This window comes from Neodiprion lecontei, chromosome 6 (assembly GCF_021901455.1).
Source record: "Neodiprion lecontei isolate iyNeoLeco1 chromosome 6, iyNeoLeco1.1, whole genome shotgun sequence".
Classification (NCBI taxonomy): Eukaryota; Metazoa; Arthropoda; class Insecta; order Hymenoptera; family Diprionidae; genus Neodiprion; species Neodiprion lecontei.
In genome coordinates, this window is record NC_060265.1 from 21,963,101 (window position 1) to 21,983,136 (window position 20,036).

The following is a 20,036-nucleotide window of genomic DNA, read 5'->3' on the forward strand; positions in this document are numbered from 1 at the left end:
TAATGCGAAATGCTTTATTTTAAGGGATCAAGAGCGCAGGCAGCGTGATCCTCTCCGGACCCTCTATCATCCCTGGATACCTACATTTAAGCGTTAACTTTGCCGCCATGGCTGCAGAGAGCGAGGCAAGCCTTTGTTGCCGTCTATTCTCGCCGTTTCTAAACTCTTGCTCGTTTTTCGTTCCTATTCGCAGAGGCGGTGGTTACGATTTACCATTGTTTCTCGGTTTTAATTCTTCGTCTTAGCTGTCCTTTCTCCACGTCTGAATACCGCCGATTCCTCGTAAATATTACGGTCGTATGGCACGAGTTTAGAGACCGATGAGCTATGATTTCATTTTCGAAAGAGAAACTTTTTTAATTCCACGCAAATCGATCGCTCAACCTGCGCTAAGCTTTACGAAGGAAACGCAACACAAACACACTTTCGCTAAAGTTTACGAGGTTTAATTACTTATCCACCTCACTTTTAAACACCTTTCCTTTTTTTCTGCTTCATTCAAGTACTGAAAAAACCGCGGCGCAATTCCAGACAGACTCACGTCGGTCTGCACGCATACTAGACTTTGTTTCGTTTGGAAGTAACCTTGCTTTTTTTACACTTTCACCTGAAAAACTTGTAAGTAGCAAGAACAAAAAATGTTTCTCAAATCCAATTTTAGAAGATTAATCTCTTTTTTCCAATTTTTGCCACTTAGCTGTATTAAATGACACAGACTTGATCCTGGAAGCATATTCTAGAGAGTCAAATTCTGGGCAAAAGAATTCTTTGAACGGAATCCTGCAATCCGTTATTACTGAAATAGTTTAAAACTTATAAACCTCGACTCGAAAGTCAATTTTTTGTAAAACTTTAACTTCAAACATTTTCGTTAGCTTATCCGTCGACTTTAAAACAGAGAACGATGCAAAAAATTTCAAGTCAATTCAATTTTCCGTAAAAATATCTCTAGAGACAAGTTAGTGTAACTTAAACGGCTTAAAAGTTATGTCATTTCACGTGAAAATTTATCTTCAAACGTTTTCGATTACTAAACCATCGACTTCGTCCGCGTCATTAATAAATCTGACTGGTGAATATTAACAGTAAAAAAAAATTAAAGAAACATCACCCTAGCGTAATTTAAGTGGTAAAACTTGGCCCTCCTAGAAGGATACTCAAGGATTGGAATAAAGAAATATCCTTCAACGAGGATAATTTTTGCTTCACTCCTATTTGCTATTCGCAACAAGTTTTTCAGGCAGGGGCGACACGACGTAGTCTTACTTCCAAACGAAACACCCTAACACACTGACTAGCATACCATGGTGCTATGACTGGTATGGCCAACCCTTGCCAGCGGTCCCTACTTAGTCCTCAGGAATAATTGATCGAATTGCTCATTTCAGGAACAACATTTATCCCAGATGTGTTACCGCAGCTCTGTAGAAGGTTCGGAATCCGTGTTGATTCCAAACAAGCGCTAATTCCAGAATACCAAATACCCGATTCCACTGACGATCGATGATCAATCCCAACCCTATACGGCTTTCGTTTTATATATCTATAAAACCAGCATTTCTTCAACGTCGTTCGGCATTCGTTCCTTGGTTTCTTAAGGAGCGAAACTTACGCGTGGATTCCAAGAGCTGGACACAATTTTCTGTTGCGATGGAAGTTGTAACGCGATGAACGCATAGCTTGGGTTATAATGTACAACACCATTCGGTTCGGGGTTACTAACCGAAACTGTACGATGTCGTCGGGATCTATTTCAGTGTCTCAGAAAATTTGCACGTCGCTCGATTAGTCGTGGAAATAATTCCCGCCAATTTCGCTTGTCTTCAGTTTGCAGATTTGGCGTTGCGTCCGCGCTTCGTAGGAGCCAGTTTCGACGACAAAAGCTTTCTCTTTGACTGCCAAAAATGTATGTTGTTGTTAATTTTCAATTCATTTTATATCTCACCGAGGAAATACGCTTCGAATCTTCTTGTTCTATAAACAACACTTGGCCGCTATCAGCCCTGCTTATTACCGTACAAGCCTAGAATAGGAAATGTGCGTGGCACGGGTATAAACATTGATGGCGGAAAGGGCCGCTCGTAAATATTAACGGCGCGGGCGAACCGCTGTACAGATAGCCCGGAAATATTATCCTCCGCGATTCGTCCGGTTGCAGATTATCTCTGAAGGAACCTGACGCGGCACGTTTACTGTTAATATTATACCGAATAAACGGTAGTAAAGTTGAATCGCATTTTTCCGAACGAGCATTGGTACCCTTACATGTTTGCTGTCAATGCGCGATCAATACGAAATTTGTGACTCGCAGAGGAGTTTCAGCCTTGTCAAGATTTTCAAGGAACAACGATTCATTCGTACGCCACGTTGTGTTGCAAAAATGAAAGCTGAAGGTCTGAAAACTGATTCAAAATTGGACAAGTCCCTTTTAATCGTCTAAGATCACGCGTATCAATCGAATTCCTAAAATTATAACCGCGCGGTGATTGAATGGTTCTTACGCAATTGGATAAATATTTTATTGAATAAAGAGTGTATACTACATAATTACTGTTAAACCAAACGAAGCAATTACAAAAATATTTGCAATATTACACGCACCACGTGATTTCAGAGAATAAATACGGAAATACGAAGCGTTATCGTTGCGCAAACATATTTCGGGGGACAGAGATGTATGTAAGCCAAAAACTGTGGGACTGATGAAAGATTTAAAAGCACGGAGTACAACTGATCGCAGTGATACAAATACGCCGAGCGAACGCAGCAGAGTTGTTCGGTAGTGCATGGAGAGTGTGTATCCAGGTATTGCTAAAAATAGATCATCATTTTCCCGACACACACACACTCTCTCTCTCTCTCTCTCCTTGTTCCTCCATCTCTTCGCAGTTGCAGATTTTACAATTTAAAAATACAGATGCAGTATTTTTCCATTTGTTTTTTTTTTTTGTTTCTTCAATAAAGAAGGTTGAATTTTCACTCGTACTATCAAGATCTGGGCCAATCTTTCATGGAGTTTATCGTTGGTTGCAGAAAGTGAGTTGGCGCGAACTTCGGTATCTATACATCCCTGCAATCTTCATCATAAGCTTATAACTTTTTTTAGGGATTCTTATATTCGATCCATATATATTATATTTGAATTGGCGCAATGTTCGCCAATTTTCATACTCAGAGTGTTCTTTTTTTATTCCGAATATTGTTAAAAGCGAGGCAATGGTCTATTAACGCGATGGAAATCGCGAGTTACAAGAAATGAAAACCGAGTATTGAATAGAATTGTCCCTGCAAATTTCAACAATTCGCAAACGTAAGCCGCTGCTTAGGTTGTCTTCGTTCTTGTTATCTAAGTTGGTCCAAAGATTTCAGCACGAAACTTTACCCAAAGCATTATCTTTCTACTTGTACACTCTGAAATTATATTAACAAGATTTCCTTGGCGAATTATTATTAATCTTTGATGCGTATAAACGAGTAAAACGGTAAAAAATAATTCATTTAGAGTTAAAACGGACGAACGGCGATTCATTCGACCTGCACGAAAATTACTGATAACCATGGCCGCCATTTTCAGTGTCTTTATTATTTTATTTTTTTAATATCGTTACTTTATCGAATGGATGTATCTATATTGCTTTGTTTCCGATGCATGTGTATATTTGGCTCGTAGTCAAATTGACATGTGACTCGTTTCGATGAAAGACTCATTCTCTTAAAGGCGAAGTTTCAATTCCCGCGTCGTGTCCGATGTTGGAATAGCAAGGGTCGCGAGATTTTTATTCCGTTTCTTCTTTCGCTTTGCCGAGCTGCCCGACGGCGACTTTGTGTGCTTGCATACTATTTTATTCAGGTGGTTATCATACATCACAGCGTTGCACGGAAGGAACACGGACGCATGCATGCCTGCATGCACACTGCACCCTGCAACTACGTACCTACTATTCAACAATGGCGTTTGTTGTCTGGTGTATTGAATGCGCCTTGTAATGGTCCGTGCGGCATTGAGACCGTGCCAAAAAGTTGTTGAAGGAGATTTCGTGCAATCTCTGTACATACGTGTACATACGTGTAACCACTGCAGCTTGTCGATATCAATTGTTAACGAGTTGGATGAGATCGCCGCCGCGCCGTGATGCAATGATAAAATTGATTCGAAGTGATTCCGGCACGCTGAAAGTGCGACGAGCATTAATAGGAAATAAATGAAGTAGGCGAAGACATTGGCTTCCCGATTATTGCACGTCTTTACTCTTTTCATTTTATCTCATTGAATGCGTAATTGGCACGAAGTGCGAATAACACTCGCCCGGCAGGTGATAACTGCCGAAATTGTACACGTTGATAACGGGACGTCGACTGTAAGGCGGCCAAGCCAAGGCAAGCTGTTAATTAAAAGGAGAGATTAATATTTCACGACTCGAAGGGACGAACGTTTGACAAAGCGTTTTATCTTATCCTGCCTCTGTTTCGTTTTAAAAATAAGCTCAGATTTCGAATGGCGAGAGCGTAAGGAAATTTCATGGTATATTATATGTTGATTGAAATTTATGGGAGAGGGAGGAATCCGGTATGAAATAAATAAATGAATAAATCAATAAATGACGGAGGGGCGTATATGTGTGTATTATAGTAATCAAAATGACTATAAACACGAATTATATTGGTAATAAAAGAAAAATACCGCGTGCTGCCGAGCAGCCATTAATAGTAAAGGGTTCCATCTCGCACGCAGTACAGGAATAACCTCATCGTTCATATTTCATCGGATCGGTCAGCCCTACAGTCACAGAATTCCCACAAATACTGTGTGCCGAAAAACATTCGAGTGCAAGTCGAGTTATCACATGAAACGATCTTTCTCATGTCCTGTTTCTTATGTCACCGTCAAAGGATCGAATGAACGCCAGGTTTTCTCTCACCATTCATTCCTGACCGGAAGTTCGACGATCTTTGGTATGTCCTGATCCGCACTTAAGACTCGTAACAGCGTCGCTTCTGGTTTTCGAAGTAAGGGTACACAAAGCGAGACATTATTCTTACAGTCCCGGCTTTTAAGGTTGGGTCACTAATGGCCGGATAATAGTAGTCTTTCAGCGACCTCGGTTTGTCGACGGCATTAAAATGCCAAAAACCTCAGTCTCGTTGCCCTACCTTGAACTGGATTCTCCGGCAAAGCGTTAAATTTAGTCTCAGTGATTGCAGAGAAAGGGTTCATTCTTTATATACTTCTGAAATGGGGTCGTTCAGTCCTGCACTTATTTCAATCAGCACTGAACACCCCCTGGTATTTTTCCCACATTCGTACATCTCGCGGTCATTTCGGCAACCCGTGTTTTTTTTTTTTTTTTTTTTCTTATTATACATCTTACTCTTGTTTTTGCTGCTCCTGCTTCTTCATTACTTCTTGGTTTTTCTATCTGCCCTCAATCCTCGAGACTCTCGGCTCCAGACATTGACTAACTATGGGTTCGACGAGATCGATGACGATAGTCGAACAACTTTGCCCTTCCATCAGACTATCAGAACCTGCACGCAAGATGAATCCGATCCCAATGATTCCGATCCGATTAATTGTGCTCGTGTTATTTCCCGACGTTTCCTCCTTTCCTCCCCGAAATTTTTCAAACTTCCAATATTACCGCGACAATAGCGTTCGGCCTCTGTGTTTGCCTTATCGATCAGGAACGTTTCCCATCCAAGGGCTCGAAAACATGTCCTCGGCGACACTGCATTCGGGGAGACGTAGCGTTGTCGTAACTCATCCGCGTTATAGAGGTATAACCCAGACACCTATAAGACCGTGCCGCAATTTCTCTCCCCGAACGCCCGATCGCTTTCAACCATTATCGACGCCGCCGTGAAATCGCGTAAGTTATTGAGCAGGCTACGGCATATTGTCGCCCGGGTAGTCGAGACTATCGCCCGTAATATTCCGGAATCAATCAAGCCATTCGACTGCTAAACAATTTTAAAACAGTCACGACTACAGACGTTCGGGAACATTTACAGCCCACCGATGGGTACAGGAATGTTGAAAAGTTGAGGGGAAGAACGCTTCCGCCGTGCATCCATTTCACCGGCGCATCATAAATTTTTAACAAAAAAAAAAAAAGAAAAAAAGAAAAAAATACTCTTGCAACCCTCCCGCGCAATCCACTCCGTTTTACATCGATGGGATGCCTGCTCATTCTCTCGTATCCGCCGCACTCTGCACCCATCGACAAGCGCTCGCTCTAAATATGTAACCAGAGTGAGTGCAAAGGGGACTTGTCATCCTGTGGGGTAGATGGGTTTGTTCGCTGAGGGAAGTTCCCCCTGCGTAAGGGGGAAGAGAGATATTGACGCGGAGGAAAATTCGCAATTTTTCAATACCGCGAGGCCGGCTTTCGCCTGATTCCCTTTGACTCGCGACGTGCTGTAACGGTTCAAGTAACGCGTCTAATGCGTCAATAAAAATGAGAAAAGCAGTCGAATTCACACCGAAGACTCGAGATAAGATAAGCTAAAACTGTAAATGGAAACATAACAGTTTTAACAAGTTTATAAGAGTCAAAAGTGAAAAGCCATCTACGAAAATGAAATCTCTGTAACGAAAACGTGGCAAAATGGCTTGAAAAAATCTGTCATTAAAATATCTACCCATTTATTCACCGAAAAACTATCGAGCGTACTTGGACAGCAATAAAGAAAAGTAAGATCTGACTACGAATAAAAATTATCGAATTAAATTTGAAAATTAAACTTTACATGTAGAAAAGGCGTATTTTATTCTTGCGAATGGATGAATAGACGAATGAATGATTAAAAATGAACGAAACATTTCTTGTGTTAGAAAATACCGTTACAGCGCCTGACACGCAGATCACTCTCGCATCCTGAGAACATCCCTATATTCGCTGATCAAAATCGCGAATACGGTTTTATGTGGATGTAATCGTGTAAATATAATGGAATTGGAGCAACGAGAAACCAGATATGAGCAAAATCAGTAATATTTTGGTACCCTTTGAGCAAGATGGTGAACTAAAGTTAATATTCCAGCTTCCAGAATCTACGAATAGAAATATCGCCTTACTTGGATAAAAATGAAGCCTGCAGTCCAACCGACAAACCGTGCTTGTACAGAATTATTATGAAAATCCCGCGGAGAAACTGAAATTCGTATATTATTTTCATTGCATTATTATATGTATACGTCATTTAAATGAGAAAGAGTTACATGAATTGAGACAATCCTCAGACTTGAGCTGAAGATCCTATACTTCGGGAGGATTTTTATTTCGGTAGAAACTAACGTTTACACTTAATTGTTGCAGCGAAAAAATAAAATATAAGGATAGCGTGTATTGCTCTGATCTGAAACGGACTGATAGACACGTTGCTCCGGTAAATCGTATAAAAAAAAAATTCTTCATCACCGTTGGTATTTGAAAGTTTAAACGGGTAATTAGTCCGTAATTAGCAGCTGCAGTGTGTATAAAATTTCAAAGGAAGTACTCTGCAGCCGGTGCGAGATGCCTCTCTAAAATTTATTTAATTTTTTTATTCGCCACCAGTCTAGGTTTTTCCTCTCTCCCTCTCCCTCTCTCTCTCTCTTTCTCTTTCTCTTTCTTTCCTATATCTACCAGCTACGAGTAAATTAATCCGCTGCACCTTGAACGTAGGTACCTACACCGCGAATCAGAGAGACAGAGCGACGCGGATGATCAACCGTGTTTCACATCAACGTTTGCAGCATTGTATTTTTCCCCGCTTTTCAATCTCATCATCTGGCCTGATACGACACTCGCTTTCCATAAGGCGGAAGCTTCCAGCGAACGAGATTTATGAACTGGGTCATAAATTCTGAGTAAAAATGACGCTTCTGCCACCGAGGTGATCTCTGAACGATGATAGAAATAATGGGGGTAGATTCCATCGTCTGAAATTCACATTTCGAATGCACGAATGTGCAGGGATGGAATTCAGCAGCCATTGCTCTTGGAATTCGTATTTTCTCTCGACGGTATAACACGCTGCATTATTTCCAAACCTACATATACAACGCATTAAGTATACAGGGCAAAAGATAAATACAAATCCGGCTATCCAAACGGCGGAAAATTGAACCAAAAACTGCCCATCAGGGTTTTACTGCCGAAATTCTTACGGCCGGTTTGGCACTGTCTGTTATGTTCCAATGTTCACTCAGCCCTGTAATATCCCTGGGGAATACAACACGTTGAGTCGTGATAGCTGATATTGTTTTGCGATTCGCTAAGAGTGGGCCGGTATTTTTTTTTTTTTTTGTTTTTTATTTTTTCTCGTATTGAGAGAGTTTTTCAACGTTGATCTTGGAATTTCACGGACACGCGAGTTTTCCCTCGTATCTACAAGCTGCATCGAGTATGCCTGTGCCTTCGGCTAATTTATATCCAACATGGAAATCGCGTGGTTCGTCTGAATATTCATACGTCTGGTTACGAGACTGGCGAGTCTTTTTCACGACACGGAAAAGCCGCACCGCGTGTAGTGGCGAGTTTAATTTCGTTGGTAAATTTTCGACTCCTGTGCACAGTCGAAAAGCGAGTATAACAATTATCGTTCGTTTGTTGGAACTCACATGGAAAAGATCTTGTGTAATTTAGAACACACGGAGCTACTCGCGGCTTGGATCAGAGGGCAGCTACACCAACTTCGAGGAATTCTAAGAGGAGGTTGTTGGTCGGAGGTCGGAACGCTGTGGGTATGACTTTAATCGCGGTTTTGTGGAAATTTCCACAAAAGTACATCGCAGGCCAGCCGAACACGCCGCGCGTCTGTTTATCTTCAACTAACAACCAACAATTTTCACCGAAGGGAGTTTCACTGTAGTGAAAAGTCGCTGATAAAGGGGTGGAAAAAGCTGAAACTTGGTAAAATTTTAACCTTCACGTGTAGTCCAAGATGTTCAATGAAGATTTTAGAGATATGAAAAAACATAAAATTAATCACGATGTACCATAAAGTCCCGTTTATTCTGCGAATGAAAAAATTTAACGGCTTCGTGGCAGCTGTACTTAGGATTGAGATTTGAGCCCAAGATTTTCGCTTCCTTTATTTTCACTTCTTTCGAGATACTTCAGCCCATTGGAGGAACGAAATTCGAGCATCTATACCGTACATTGCAAACGATCCTAATACTGTGCAAAAAATAATTCGACGGACCAGCAAATTTTCGTATTAAATTAATATGGAGATAGGGAGAATACTAGCTGTCAGAACAAAAACTCTGACTGTAATAACAAGGATTTTGCAAATTGTATGCAAAGAGGACTTCCCAATTTACCAAGCCTGTTATTTAGACTTGGAAAATTCAAACTCGTATGACAAATCGTTTTTCCGTCTCTACACCAGCACTGAAACTTATTTTCTTCCAGTACAATTAGCGTACGGGGTAAAAACTATATAAACCAATGTAAACGAGTTCTTTTTCCTCCGTAGGTATCAGCTACAGACGCATAACCGCTTTTCACGCCGTGAAAGCGTTTTGAATCTTCAAGATCTCTGAGGGGATTCTTCAGTTAAAAGATAATAAGCGGCTTGACGCCCGGCGTTCGCTGGAGACGTGAGGTGCTCGTTGTATAACAGCCTGGCCATTCTGCCTTGCAGACCACATCCTGAGCTTTGCCGTAAATTAAGAATTACAACGTAAACGGTCCGCCGTATTTTTTTGTTCTTCCCTTTTCCTCCAATTTTTTTTTTTTATTTTTCTGCCCTTTTTTCTCTACTCGTCACTTCGAGCTTTGGTCGCGTGGCATCTGCAGGACTCGCGAAAATTCGTACGTGAAAAGGAGTTAAAATTCACCATCTACTCACCAAAGGTGAACTTGAACCTCTGGAAAACGGTGTCGATACGTACGACTTATGATTTTGTTTTCTTTTTTCCCTTTTAACAAATCGCTCGTTTGTTCAAGCGCACGTGGCTACTTTTCTCGTTTTAATCATAATCCCTCCACGTCTCCCTCGTATAGTTATTATTTCCTCTCTGTTGAAACCACCGGGGGTATGAAACTCGTTTCGCCGAAAGAAAGAGATCCTACATAATTTAAAGGATTAACCGTAAACTTGAGTCTACGTTCTTTGTGTCGGTTTGTCTTTCATCCAAGTTCTCAGTCGTTGTTTTTCTCGACCTTATCCCGTCCGAAAAGCTTATCTATTTTTCGCTCTTGCCTTAATTTAATTATTTTTCTCTCTTTTTGGCACAAGTCTCTTGTACATACCTCTTATTGATTTAGGTACCTCGCTGGAGTTCGTTCGTACAATTTTTACTATCATTCCCTCCAATTACGGTCAAAAGCTTTTTGTATTCTATTTTATTAGACGGAATTTATAGATCTTTTCCAAATATTTTACTCCAATGCAATATGCAATCCTACATTACGTAACATGCGTTACATACTAAACGGTGAATTTATGACGAAAGAAAAAATACGCAACTGAAAAGAAATCTGGCCACGCGCAGGTGCTTTTTATATCGACATATCGACGATATTTATAATATTCATTACGAATAGACTCGACTATGTACTCTTCCCTCGTTTCTACCAGCAACATCGCCGTGCTGCAGATATTAGCTATTCTCGTTGCGATCGATCACATCAAAGACTGGATATACGATTTTAAATTTTTCCGATAGACTTCATTTTTTATTTCAGCTTTCTCCACTTAATCTCTGAAAGATCGAAGCCTCCGTCGATTCGGTAATTCGAAGTGGGTTTTTTCGTCATTTTCTCGCTCTCTCTCTCTCTCTCTCTCTCTCTCTCTCTACGCAGAGATGAATGCAGAAGGAACGAGTGAATGAGAGCAAAAACGAGTGCTGGAGAGAGAAAGAGAGAAGGAGAGGATGGAGTTCGCCGAGTTAATAACGAACTAGAGAAAGATAGACGAAGTAATCCATCATACGAACTTATCCGTCAGCAACGGACGTTCCGAAGTCGCTACTTGTACATTTAAGTCGACAAGGTAGAGCAAGAAGGAGAGAAGGTTAAAGCGAGAAGGAGAGACCGTCTCCATGCCAATTTTTACTTGGGTTTCTGTTTTTTCTAGCACTTGTGACCGAAGCCGAAAGTTTTAGACTCAAGGAGCGCGGTTTCGTCAGGCCGCGAAGGCGACCCCGATTTGTAAAATTCGTTTGACAAGCGGGTAATTTATTAGGAGCTCTCGGTCAATTTATTAACTTGTTGAAAAGAGTTTCCATGCCATACGACGGATGCCCGTCACTGCGGTCTTACGCCGAATTTAACATTACTTTTCCATCATCGCGAACGAGCGGGACACGTGAATTCGTTATTTATTTGCAACCGTTATTTGTATAACGGCTAGAGTAGAGTTATTTATTCGAGATTAACATTGCTGTATATTACAGTAAATCGCATGGATTGTGCGAGATTTTCGATCGATTCGATCAAGGAGTCTTCTGTACTGGATATTCGCCAGTACGAAACTTACGAATCTTTTATAATTGCGAAAATATTCATAACTACGGATCATTCTTTGCCATTAATTGTACATTCAACAGCGAATTATTCTGAGCAACGCAGTTTTTCCAGCTCCCCAATGATGCTGTCAGATTTCGTAAATCTTCGCCTCTCGTTGATATGTTGATGCACCGGTCGATGTAGAAACAGTTTTCGCAATAAATCAGATCAATCGTTGCTGAATCTTTCATCCCCTTGACTATGATTGTTCAAACAAGTCGATCGACGCTTCAACTGGCGGGAAACTAGATTGACATCAGATTACGAAACAGATGATTGATATTGAGGAATTTCGAAGATTTTTCATCGAATCAATCTGTGAAAAGTGAAGTGATTATTTTTCGCAAGCTCTGATTCTTGGATTATTTCCCGCAGTTACAATTGGGATTTGTATATATCCCCTTGAAATAGCGGCTGAACACTGAAACTGTACGTTCTCAATTCCAACGGCTTTGGTAATCGCGTGATAAAAGTTGGACACTGCGATTTACGTCTAGCTGGATTTGCTGTAAACCCCTCATCCGGGTCTATTATCCTATGAAATTTCAGCTCTAAACGGAGCCAATTTATCCACTTACGACCCTATTTTCAATCGATTCTAACGCACAGAATCTTATTGTCGTGTATCGACGGCTCTGCCAATATTCATTTCAACGATAAGCAATCCAATAATGTAGCACGGCGAATTGAGCTGATTCTAATTCTCAAATCAATCGCGTTAAGACTGTGTGTTCACCTTTTATATCGAATTTTGTCCTCCCAAACTTCTCATAAATCAGCCTCAACACGTTTGTAAAATTTTGATCACAGTTGAGGATATGGCCATATATTCTATTACACCGAATTGAAACTTATGCGAACCCTTCACCTGCCGTTCGTAAACTAAACTCGGAAACTCACCCAGCCATAAACATTACCGAACCCCCAGTTTTGATCGGGGTTGAGACCCCGAGTATCCACACCTTGCTTATACGCTAGCTGGCATAGCAGATGAATGAGAATAATTTGAAGGTCAATTTTCGTTCAGTATTTTACGCTGCATAATTACTTTTCGCGATAATTCAGTTCGCGACTAAAGGAAAAATATATATACATATATATATAGATATATATATAGATAAAATGTCAGAAAATATTTATTCAATGCAAATTACACAACCCAGTTGTACAATTTAATTCATAACAGTTGTTAAATAAAATTCAAGTCATTCTCAGGGTATACATCAAAATAATAGTTGCTTGATTATAGCTTTGAACAAAAGGAATTCAAAGAATCTGTCGACTAAAGAAACACGAAGTAAAGACACAGATATGCGAGACATTTTCAATACCAAGGTATAATTTAAGGGCAGGTATTTCCGTGCTGTTCCAAGGAGCTGTAAATTTCGTAATATTTCCTGCAAAGTGCTTCCAGGACCTCGAGGATCGCCGAGAACGTCTCGGCTTGTTATTATACTTATGTATAGTCACTGGTATCTTCGTCGAGCGTCGTTTTTGAGTTTGAAAATGCAGATGAACGGATTGAATTATTCATTCGTAAACAAGAGTGTATATTAAGCAGGGGAGCCAAATTGAATACCGAATTTTCGCGTACTGGTCGATCCAAGCGGCGTAATCCCAGGGCAATTACTCAAAGTCACATATGTGTTTCCGCAACGCTACCGAAACTGCGCCTTATTTCAGAAAGGCGATGCGTGAAAAATTTATTGATTCGAGCCTCTCTCGGTTTGTAATCAGCTGTCGCGAATTCGGAAACAGACTGATCGCAGCTGGGTCTTTGTGATCTTGTGGTAGGTACAAAGTCTCCGCTGTTTGGGAAACGTTAGAACCATTCATCATCGTTCGCTACCACTGGGAAAGCTATTTTCATAAACATTGCGCTAAACGAAGATGGAAATTTTTCTCCCCGTTCTCAATAAACCCACCGATTTATCATTCCTCACGATGTTCCATTCGGTTACCACATCGAAGATCCAAGATATTTTTATTATTTCTGCAGTGACACTTCGTCTCAGCTTCCGAGACAACATCGAGGAGTGGGAAATCTCAAGCGTGCAGCTTTATACGCGAGCATAGAGGACGAGATCATAACTGCTCGGTATAACCTTTCATTCTTGTCAACTTTTATATTCCGCACGTTTAATGGCGCGAGGTCTTTGAATATCGTCCGTCTTCAGGATCGTCGAGAGTCTTGAAGTAAGATGCGAAATAAGAAAAGGTGTATAGGTGTAATACAAAAGCCAAAGAGTGTCAACGGTGGAAAAAGAGAATGACACATAACGGCACACTGGATACTATCCACAAGTCTGGGGGATACTTAACCGGAACCCTGCGATAAGGGTTGGACGACAGATATTGTAGCGAGAGTACCGGGTGCGCTTCGTCTTAACGAAATCTGGCTCGGTCAATTTCTGCAAAACTTCGAGAGGGGCGTCAACAGAACCGCGGACTTTTTTGCGGCTACCATCGGATGATTTACACTCCGAGTTCATTGAGAGTACATACTTCGCGGCTGTGTGTCGGTGCGGATAAAAGAGTCTGAAGTTGGCTACCGCTGTCCCGGAATACACTGTGTATTGCACACCTGGGGTTCTTTCTGCTTCTTTACGTCGTATTTCAACCGTGTAAATGTAACAGTGAAATACATCGTTCGCCCAACTCTCTGAGTAGAGAGTGCTTTGTGCGATGGTCGCTTGGAATAGAATCGCATTTGTATACCTCGTAAGACCTTTCGAATACGATTATACACGAAATGACGGAGGATCAGATCCAGACAGAGGGGAAAACATCAACGGACGTGTACGAAACGGACGACGACTCGTGAGAAAACCAAAGTAGAGTAATAGTAGGCTTGAGTAATAGTCGCGTCGTCGAAAGCTTTCACCTTAAGGGACCGTTCGATGGAAATTGAAAAGCAGGAACGGTAGTGATTGAGCTTTAAATTTATACGCATACTTTTCTCACCGGCGACATGTCGCGACGAATGAAAAGAGAATATTTCTTTCATGTCCGCATGCTTCCACGTGATTCCGGTACGAATTAGGGAAACGTGCCAAGCGACGACAGGCCGCCACTCTCTGGCTCGCCGTTTCTTCTCTGAACGAAAATCGTGTTGAAAATCAGTCGTCGGCTGAGAAGCGACCTAAGGTGAGCCTGCGAAAATTCATCCATGTACCTATCCGAATACTGCACGAAAATTCCGCTGTGAGATTTCCGACTACACTTATCAGTGCTCGTCGTCTCTCTTGTAACGAAAGCTGCGAGCAGACTCGCTTCCTTATTTCCTCTTATTATAAATAAGATGTGTTTTGAAATTTCATACTGGGTGAAGCGATTCTCGGTTACAAGCCTGGGATTTTTTCATCGGGTACAGCGTTGTCAATGAAAAGTGCAGATCATTCGGAGGAAAGAATAAAGGCTAGAAAAAAAAAAAACAAAAAAAAGATCGATGCAGCATTAAAATTAGCGATTACATTAGCCGGTGGAATTTCACACTCGGTCTCCGAGTTTTATCGTTGGTAGAAAAGTTCTCCCCGAGTCAATATTTACCACTGGCCTAGCCTACCCTGAGCGTTAAGTACGACTATGAAAAACCGCAGTCTCCCACCAGCAACACGAATTAAACCGTCGTAAATCAGTCTTAAGTGTCCCGTTATTCTACCAAGCGGTGATGGTTTGTTTCAGTTTCGGTATCCCCTGTACTCGATGGACAGAGGACACCCGAAGCAGAGGAAGGGACACCGGCTTTCAGTCTATACGCCGTCGTACGGCAAACACGCGGACATGACGGCGTCCGGCCGTTCTATTAATCTCGCGACGTCTTCTCCCTCGAATTAGATCCCCGGTTGAACCTAGGCGGCGAAATTACGCGTCAACTACTCGAGATTCTTACGCGGAGGGGGAAGACCTTCTTCGGGACGTCCGAAGTGCGTGCAATTACCTGCTTGAATCCGCGATACATGACGCGTATTTCCTGCCTGGTGAATTTCGTCTGACGAAGAAGCTCCTCCAGGGCGACCGGCCTCGTCGTTGGCTGCCTGGCTCGCGTGCTTTCGAATTCGAAGAGCGCCTCTTCCGGTCCAGGCGAGTCTGGCGGTGTGGCCATGTTCTCTTCGTCGACGTTACACCTCCGTCGATCCTCCTCAAGGCACCAACGATCCTCTCGACATGGTTTGAACTTGAGGAGAGATCGCAGCCGGGAAACGAATCACGAGATTGCAGCTGCCGGTCTTTGATCCACAAACGGAGCTTAAGATTTGTCGAAGCGTCGACGATCACTGTTCAATTGCTGTGATTCTTCACCTCTGTCGCAATTGGGATAACCGAAGTGGCACATCAGATCGGTTCGTTAAAATTCTTTAAACAGTCAAGGTGTCAGCTTTGTCAAGGGCGTTCGCGTACCTTGATTGCCTTCGCGAAACGGACACGTGTATCTGTATGGAGGAGTTGTCGTAAAGTCCCGAAGCACGCGGCTTGATGGTATTCTTCTTCGAAGTACCCATTCGTTACCTTAATAGTACTGCGATAAATTCGACCGATAGCTACTCGAGTCTAGAATACCTAGACTCCGATAGATTTGCCAGAGAGGTTTGCAAACAATAAGGTAGACTCAAGGTAGCCACGCAGACACGCGATGTTCATTTGTTTTCACTTCCGCGCCAGCGAACTGTCACCCAGCTGCCCAATCGCCTGGTGAATTGTACCTTCTTTCGGTTTATCGCCTCTCCTCGGTCTCTCGCTCTGCAAACTTTTCTCACCTTTTTTTTTTATCTCCTTCGGGTGTCAAATTTTATCCGTCTATTTACGCCGCACCCTTAACACAATTCTTGGATATTTGCCACAGCTCCGATTGCTTCGAAAATTTTAACCAATCTCTTTCCACGCTGTGCATAATCCATAACTTGTAGCCACTGATTACAGAGATCAATTAAAGTCAAGATAATCTTATCCGAGCAGTTGCAGAACTCTTGGCTAGCTTATTGAACGTGCAGCTTGATTGTGGGATTTTTGATTAAAAATAATCGAGCCCTAAATTTTAGATAACAATATTTGTGGGCGTGTCGTTCTTTGGTCCGTAGTTCAGTGGCTGTGAAACTTTGAGAATACAAAGCTCGGATCACGATACGGTTGAAAACGTCACTGTACGGCTGAAAGCTGTCACTCCGTACGTCCTCCACTTCGGATTTATCCTCAATGACTAAAATCAGACGAGAAGCGTAAAAAATTTAACGAGCTAGTCTCCGCGAAAGATTTCATCCCCCCGTTTGACGGGGCTTTTTCGCTTGCGTCCGGGGGTCCGACCAGTTCGAGGCTGCACTACCGAAACACGACCGTCACGCACGGAGCGCAACGTGACTGCGAACGGTCGACGCAACGCGCGAGCTTTTTCGTCGCACCTCCTTTCGAGTGCTCGGCGGGTTTTTAAAAAATCTTTAAATCGCGAGTCCCGGGTCGCCGACGACCTCGCCGTTCACCTGCTATCACTCGGCGCGAGTGACATCGGCAGTCAGGCCCTCGGCCATGTGATTTCCGAGTACCGGGCCCGGTATCGAGGAGTAAGGTACGCGTCGGGCACGACACTGGCTGCCCGGGTTGCGCGTCGCGACGCTTTTCCCCACCACGACGGCTCGCGGGGCACCTCGCGCGGACGCCTCGATCGCCTCGACGCCCTACCCAGCGCCGGAGCGTCGGAGCGCCGAGCCCCGTCTTCCTACCTAGCCGAATTATAGCCCTGTGTTCCCGTCGCCTTGGCACCCGCGCTCCGTCCGGCCCGCAGCCTCCAGTCAAGAGCAGCCGCGATCCGGATCGGATCGCGCGGAACGAGCACTTTTCTCTGATACTTGGAAACGCGATTCTCACGCGACCAGTTTATCGTCTATCGACGACCTTGCACGTCTCATTCATCCCTGCCTTACGGGGGACGAAGAGGATCCGATCGGATGCGTTTTCAATTGTTGATTCGTCTGGTTGGTTTTTATACCGTCGAGAATACGTTCACACCTGGGCCTCTGAGATTCATCGATCAATCGTATCACGGTTTTATTTATTGTTTTACCGGTTAATCGATCGATCGATTGCTCGAAGCAACAATTGAAACAAGTCTGCGATCAATCGATCAGTTTGCGCAGAACCCGCAGAACCTATATAGACGCGTGGTAATGAAATTCATTTCCGTTGATGATACAAACTATAAAAGCTCGACACATTCGTCGCTGGAACATATGAACATTTGTCCGTATATATGTATTATATATTTATATACTTTGGGTCCTCGGATATTTACCTTGAGATGAAAGAGTCACGTGAGAGCCTTGAAATTATATTTAAAATGACACAGTAATCGTGTTTACGCAGCGGTGGCTACTTTGCTAGACTTTTGGTCACTCAACATTAATCACTTGGATTTGGTTAATTGGATTCTTGACGATACAAACTTTTTTCATTTCAAAAGCTCTTTCTCTACTTTTATTACACATTGTATTCTACATTATTCTCACGTAACAATGTCCCTTATAATTTCACCAAACATATCTAAAAAGAAGTATTGAAGCGAAATAATCGACTCCTGATCGCGTGGTAATTGAGCCTGAAAAATCCATCCCAAATTACGCGTGTTTCGATAAACAAGAAGCTCGACAAAGTAGGGGATTTCTCATGGAGAATTTCGCAAACTCCTTACTCATCCGGGCGTAAAAATCACGAGCTTGCGCGTAGGTAGGTACGTCCGAGTTTCAGGGGGTGCGAAAATTCGAAATAGTTGACGGACCCTCTTATTCACGGACGAGTATCCAATCGCGGTTAAATCTCGTTCTACGGGATGCGGAAAAGTTAACTTTTCCACCCGTACCAATCCCCCAGGACCAAAGGAACACGGAGCGGCATATCGACGCGCCCTCCTCGGTCCAAGCAGCCAAAACACCCCGAAACACAGAGTCGGGGTGGCGGATCTATCCTACGGGAGCAGGCGTGCCTCCCCCGATCCCGAATCCCGCCGAGGTCTCCTGATAGTTCGTTTATCCTGAGTTATTTGTCCCGAAACCAAATTCGCTTTCGCAAGTATAAGTCTTTGCTGAAAGCGTTCGTTTTCAGTCGTCGTAAAACTGGTAGCGCGAAAGTTGCCGTATAGATATACGTGGGCGATAAAAATAACTTGTGCGATTTCAACGCTCTACGCTCGCCAATGATCAATACATTATATTATATTAATAATATACAGCGAGATTCCGCGTCTCTCGATCTCGGTCTCTTAATACGACAAAAACCTTCAACTTTAGAGAGCCGTTCTCGCAGCTCGCTGTTTCGACCAGCCTCGTCAGCAGGGTCAACAATACGGGTTGTGAAGGGGGGAAAAAGCTCTTCTTCACTAAGCACGGCTGCCTAAGGGACGCCGTTGTGTTTCGAACCCTGTACCTTATATCCGGCCTCCGTCGTGGATGAATATCTCTTGCGAAATTGAAAACCCCTAAGGCCAGCGTCTTTTGTATAAGGAGAAAATGGTACCTTGGATTTGGAAAGGGAACGAAAAAAATAAAAACAAGGAAAAGAATTTGAATGAACTTGATTGAATAAGTGCGACTAGCGATTACTTTGTCGTCTGCAACCTGCGTGAGTGGGTTATGAAAATTAGAAAATCCACCCCGATATTAAAATTTATAAGTTCAGAGTGCGAGCTGCGCAGGCTGTTCAGCGAGAAATTAATTTAATCCGATAAAAAAAATCATTATTGACGCCGGGTATTAAAAGCCTATATGCATAACGGTGATTAATCACCGCGTCGAAAGCATCCGGGTTATACAATAGTGCTGGATGCCTGGTATACAGACTCTGTAGTTTTTGGGAGAGGGCGTGTACAAACCTCAAGGCTCGAGTCACAGTTACGGGGTGTAAAAAATTCATTAGAAAGCTCTACCTTGTAACGAATGGTGGATCGCTAATTGTAGTAATCCAAATGTTGTTACGCCCAATCAATGCTAACACATTTGGTTTTATACGCACCGGTTTCACCCCCAGATTTAACTTTTCATCCCAGATTTGCGGTCTTTGCCGTGGTTGGTTAGTGGAGGACTAATTATTTCGAATCATACACAGCTGCAGTTTACCATGTTTCAACATTTTCAAAGGTTTGTCCAAAAACCGGTCAGTACTAACTAATCAGTTGCGACTTCTACAGCCGAGACTCTTCGTTTAGAGTGCGACGTACTTAAATTTCCATAGCACTTCCCGTTTCACGTGAGTATAGTGAATGGGATTTGTTCACGACACGTGTAAACTCCGAGGCCAGCGGAGATATTTCGAACCATTTCGAAGATTGCGAGAGCTCTGTCGACCGTTTTTCACTAGAAGTCAGCTTCGGGCCGAGCGAGGGGAGATAGGGCGATAGGAGAAAGCAATTTAATGAGACATTGCGATGGGTCGAGGAGAAACGGAAGCATGCATATATTCAGGAGTACAGGGGATTTCAAATTCGGGCTGGAATATTGTTATAGAATCGTCACAGAACGATCTAACAACTCCGCTATAGTCCGAAGATACGAAGAT

At 42.8% G+C, this 20,036-nt stretch overlaps 2 protein-coding genes across 7 annotated transcripts in view; one reads left to right on the forward strand and one right to left on the reverse strand.

Annotated features, from left to right (window-relative positions):
* The window catches only part of LOC107224606 (Kv channel-interacting protein 4), a 55,589-nt gene extending 38,497 nt beyond the window's left edge, over positions 1-17,092 (reverse strand). Inside the window, exon 1 of the mRNA XM_015664725.2 lies at positions 15,439-17,092. Coding sequence (XP_015520211.1) covers positions 15,439-15,603 — 165 coding nt within the window. The 5' untranslated portion in view covers positions 15,604-17,092. The remainder of the gene's footprint in view (positions 1-15,438) is intronic.
* The window catches only part of LOC107224608 (dynein regulatory complex subunit 5-like), a 64,547-nt gene that overhangs the window by 42,654 nt on the left and 1,857 nt on the right, over positions 1-20,036 (forward strand). For 3 of the 6 annotated variants that reach the window (XM_046744226.1, XM_046744225.1, XM_015664726.2), the window contains one exon: positions 9,463-9,570. The exons of 1 other annotated variant lie outside the window; for it this stretch is intronic. In XM_046744226.1, coding sequence (XP_046600182.1) covers positions 9,463-9,529 — 67 coding nt within the window. In that variant the 3' untranslated portion in view covers positions 9,530-9,570. Of the gene's footprint in view, positions 1-9,462; positions 9,571-20,036 lie in introns of those variants that run through there. 2 more of the 6 variants (XM_046744228.1, XM_046744229.1) reach the window with 2 other exon arrangements.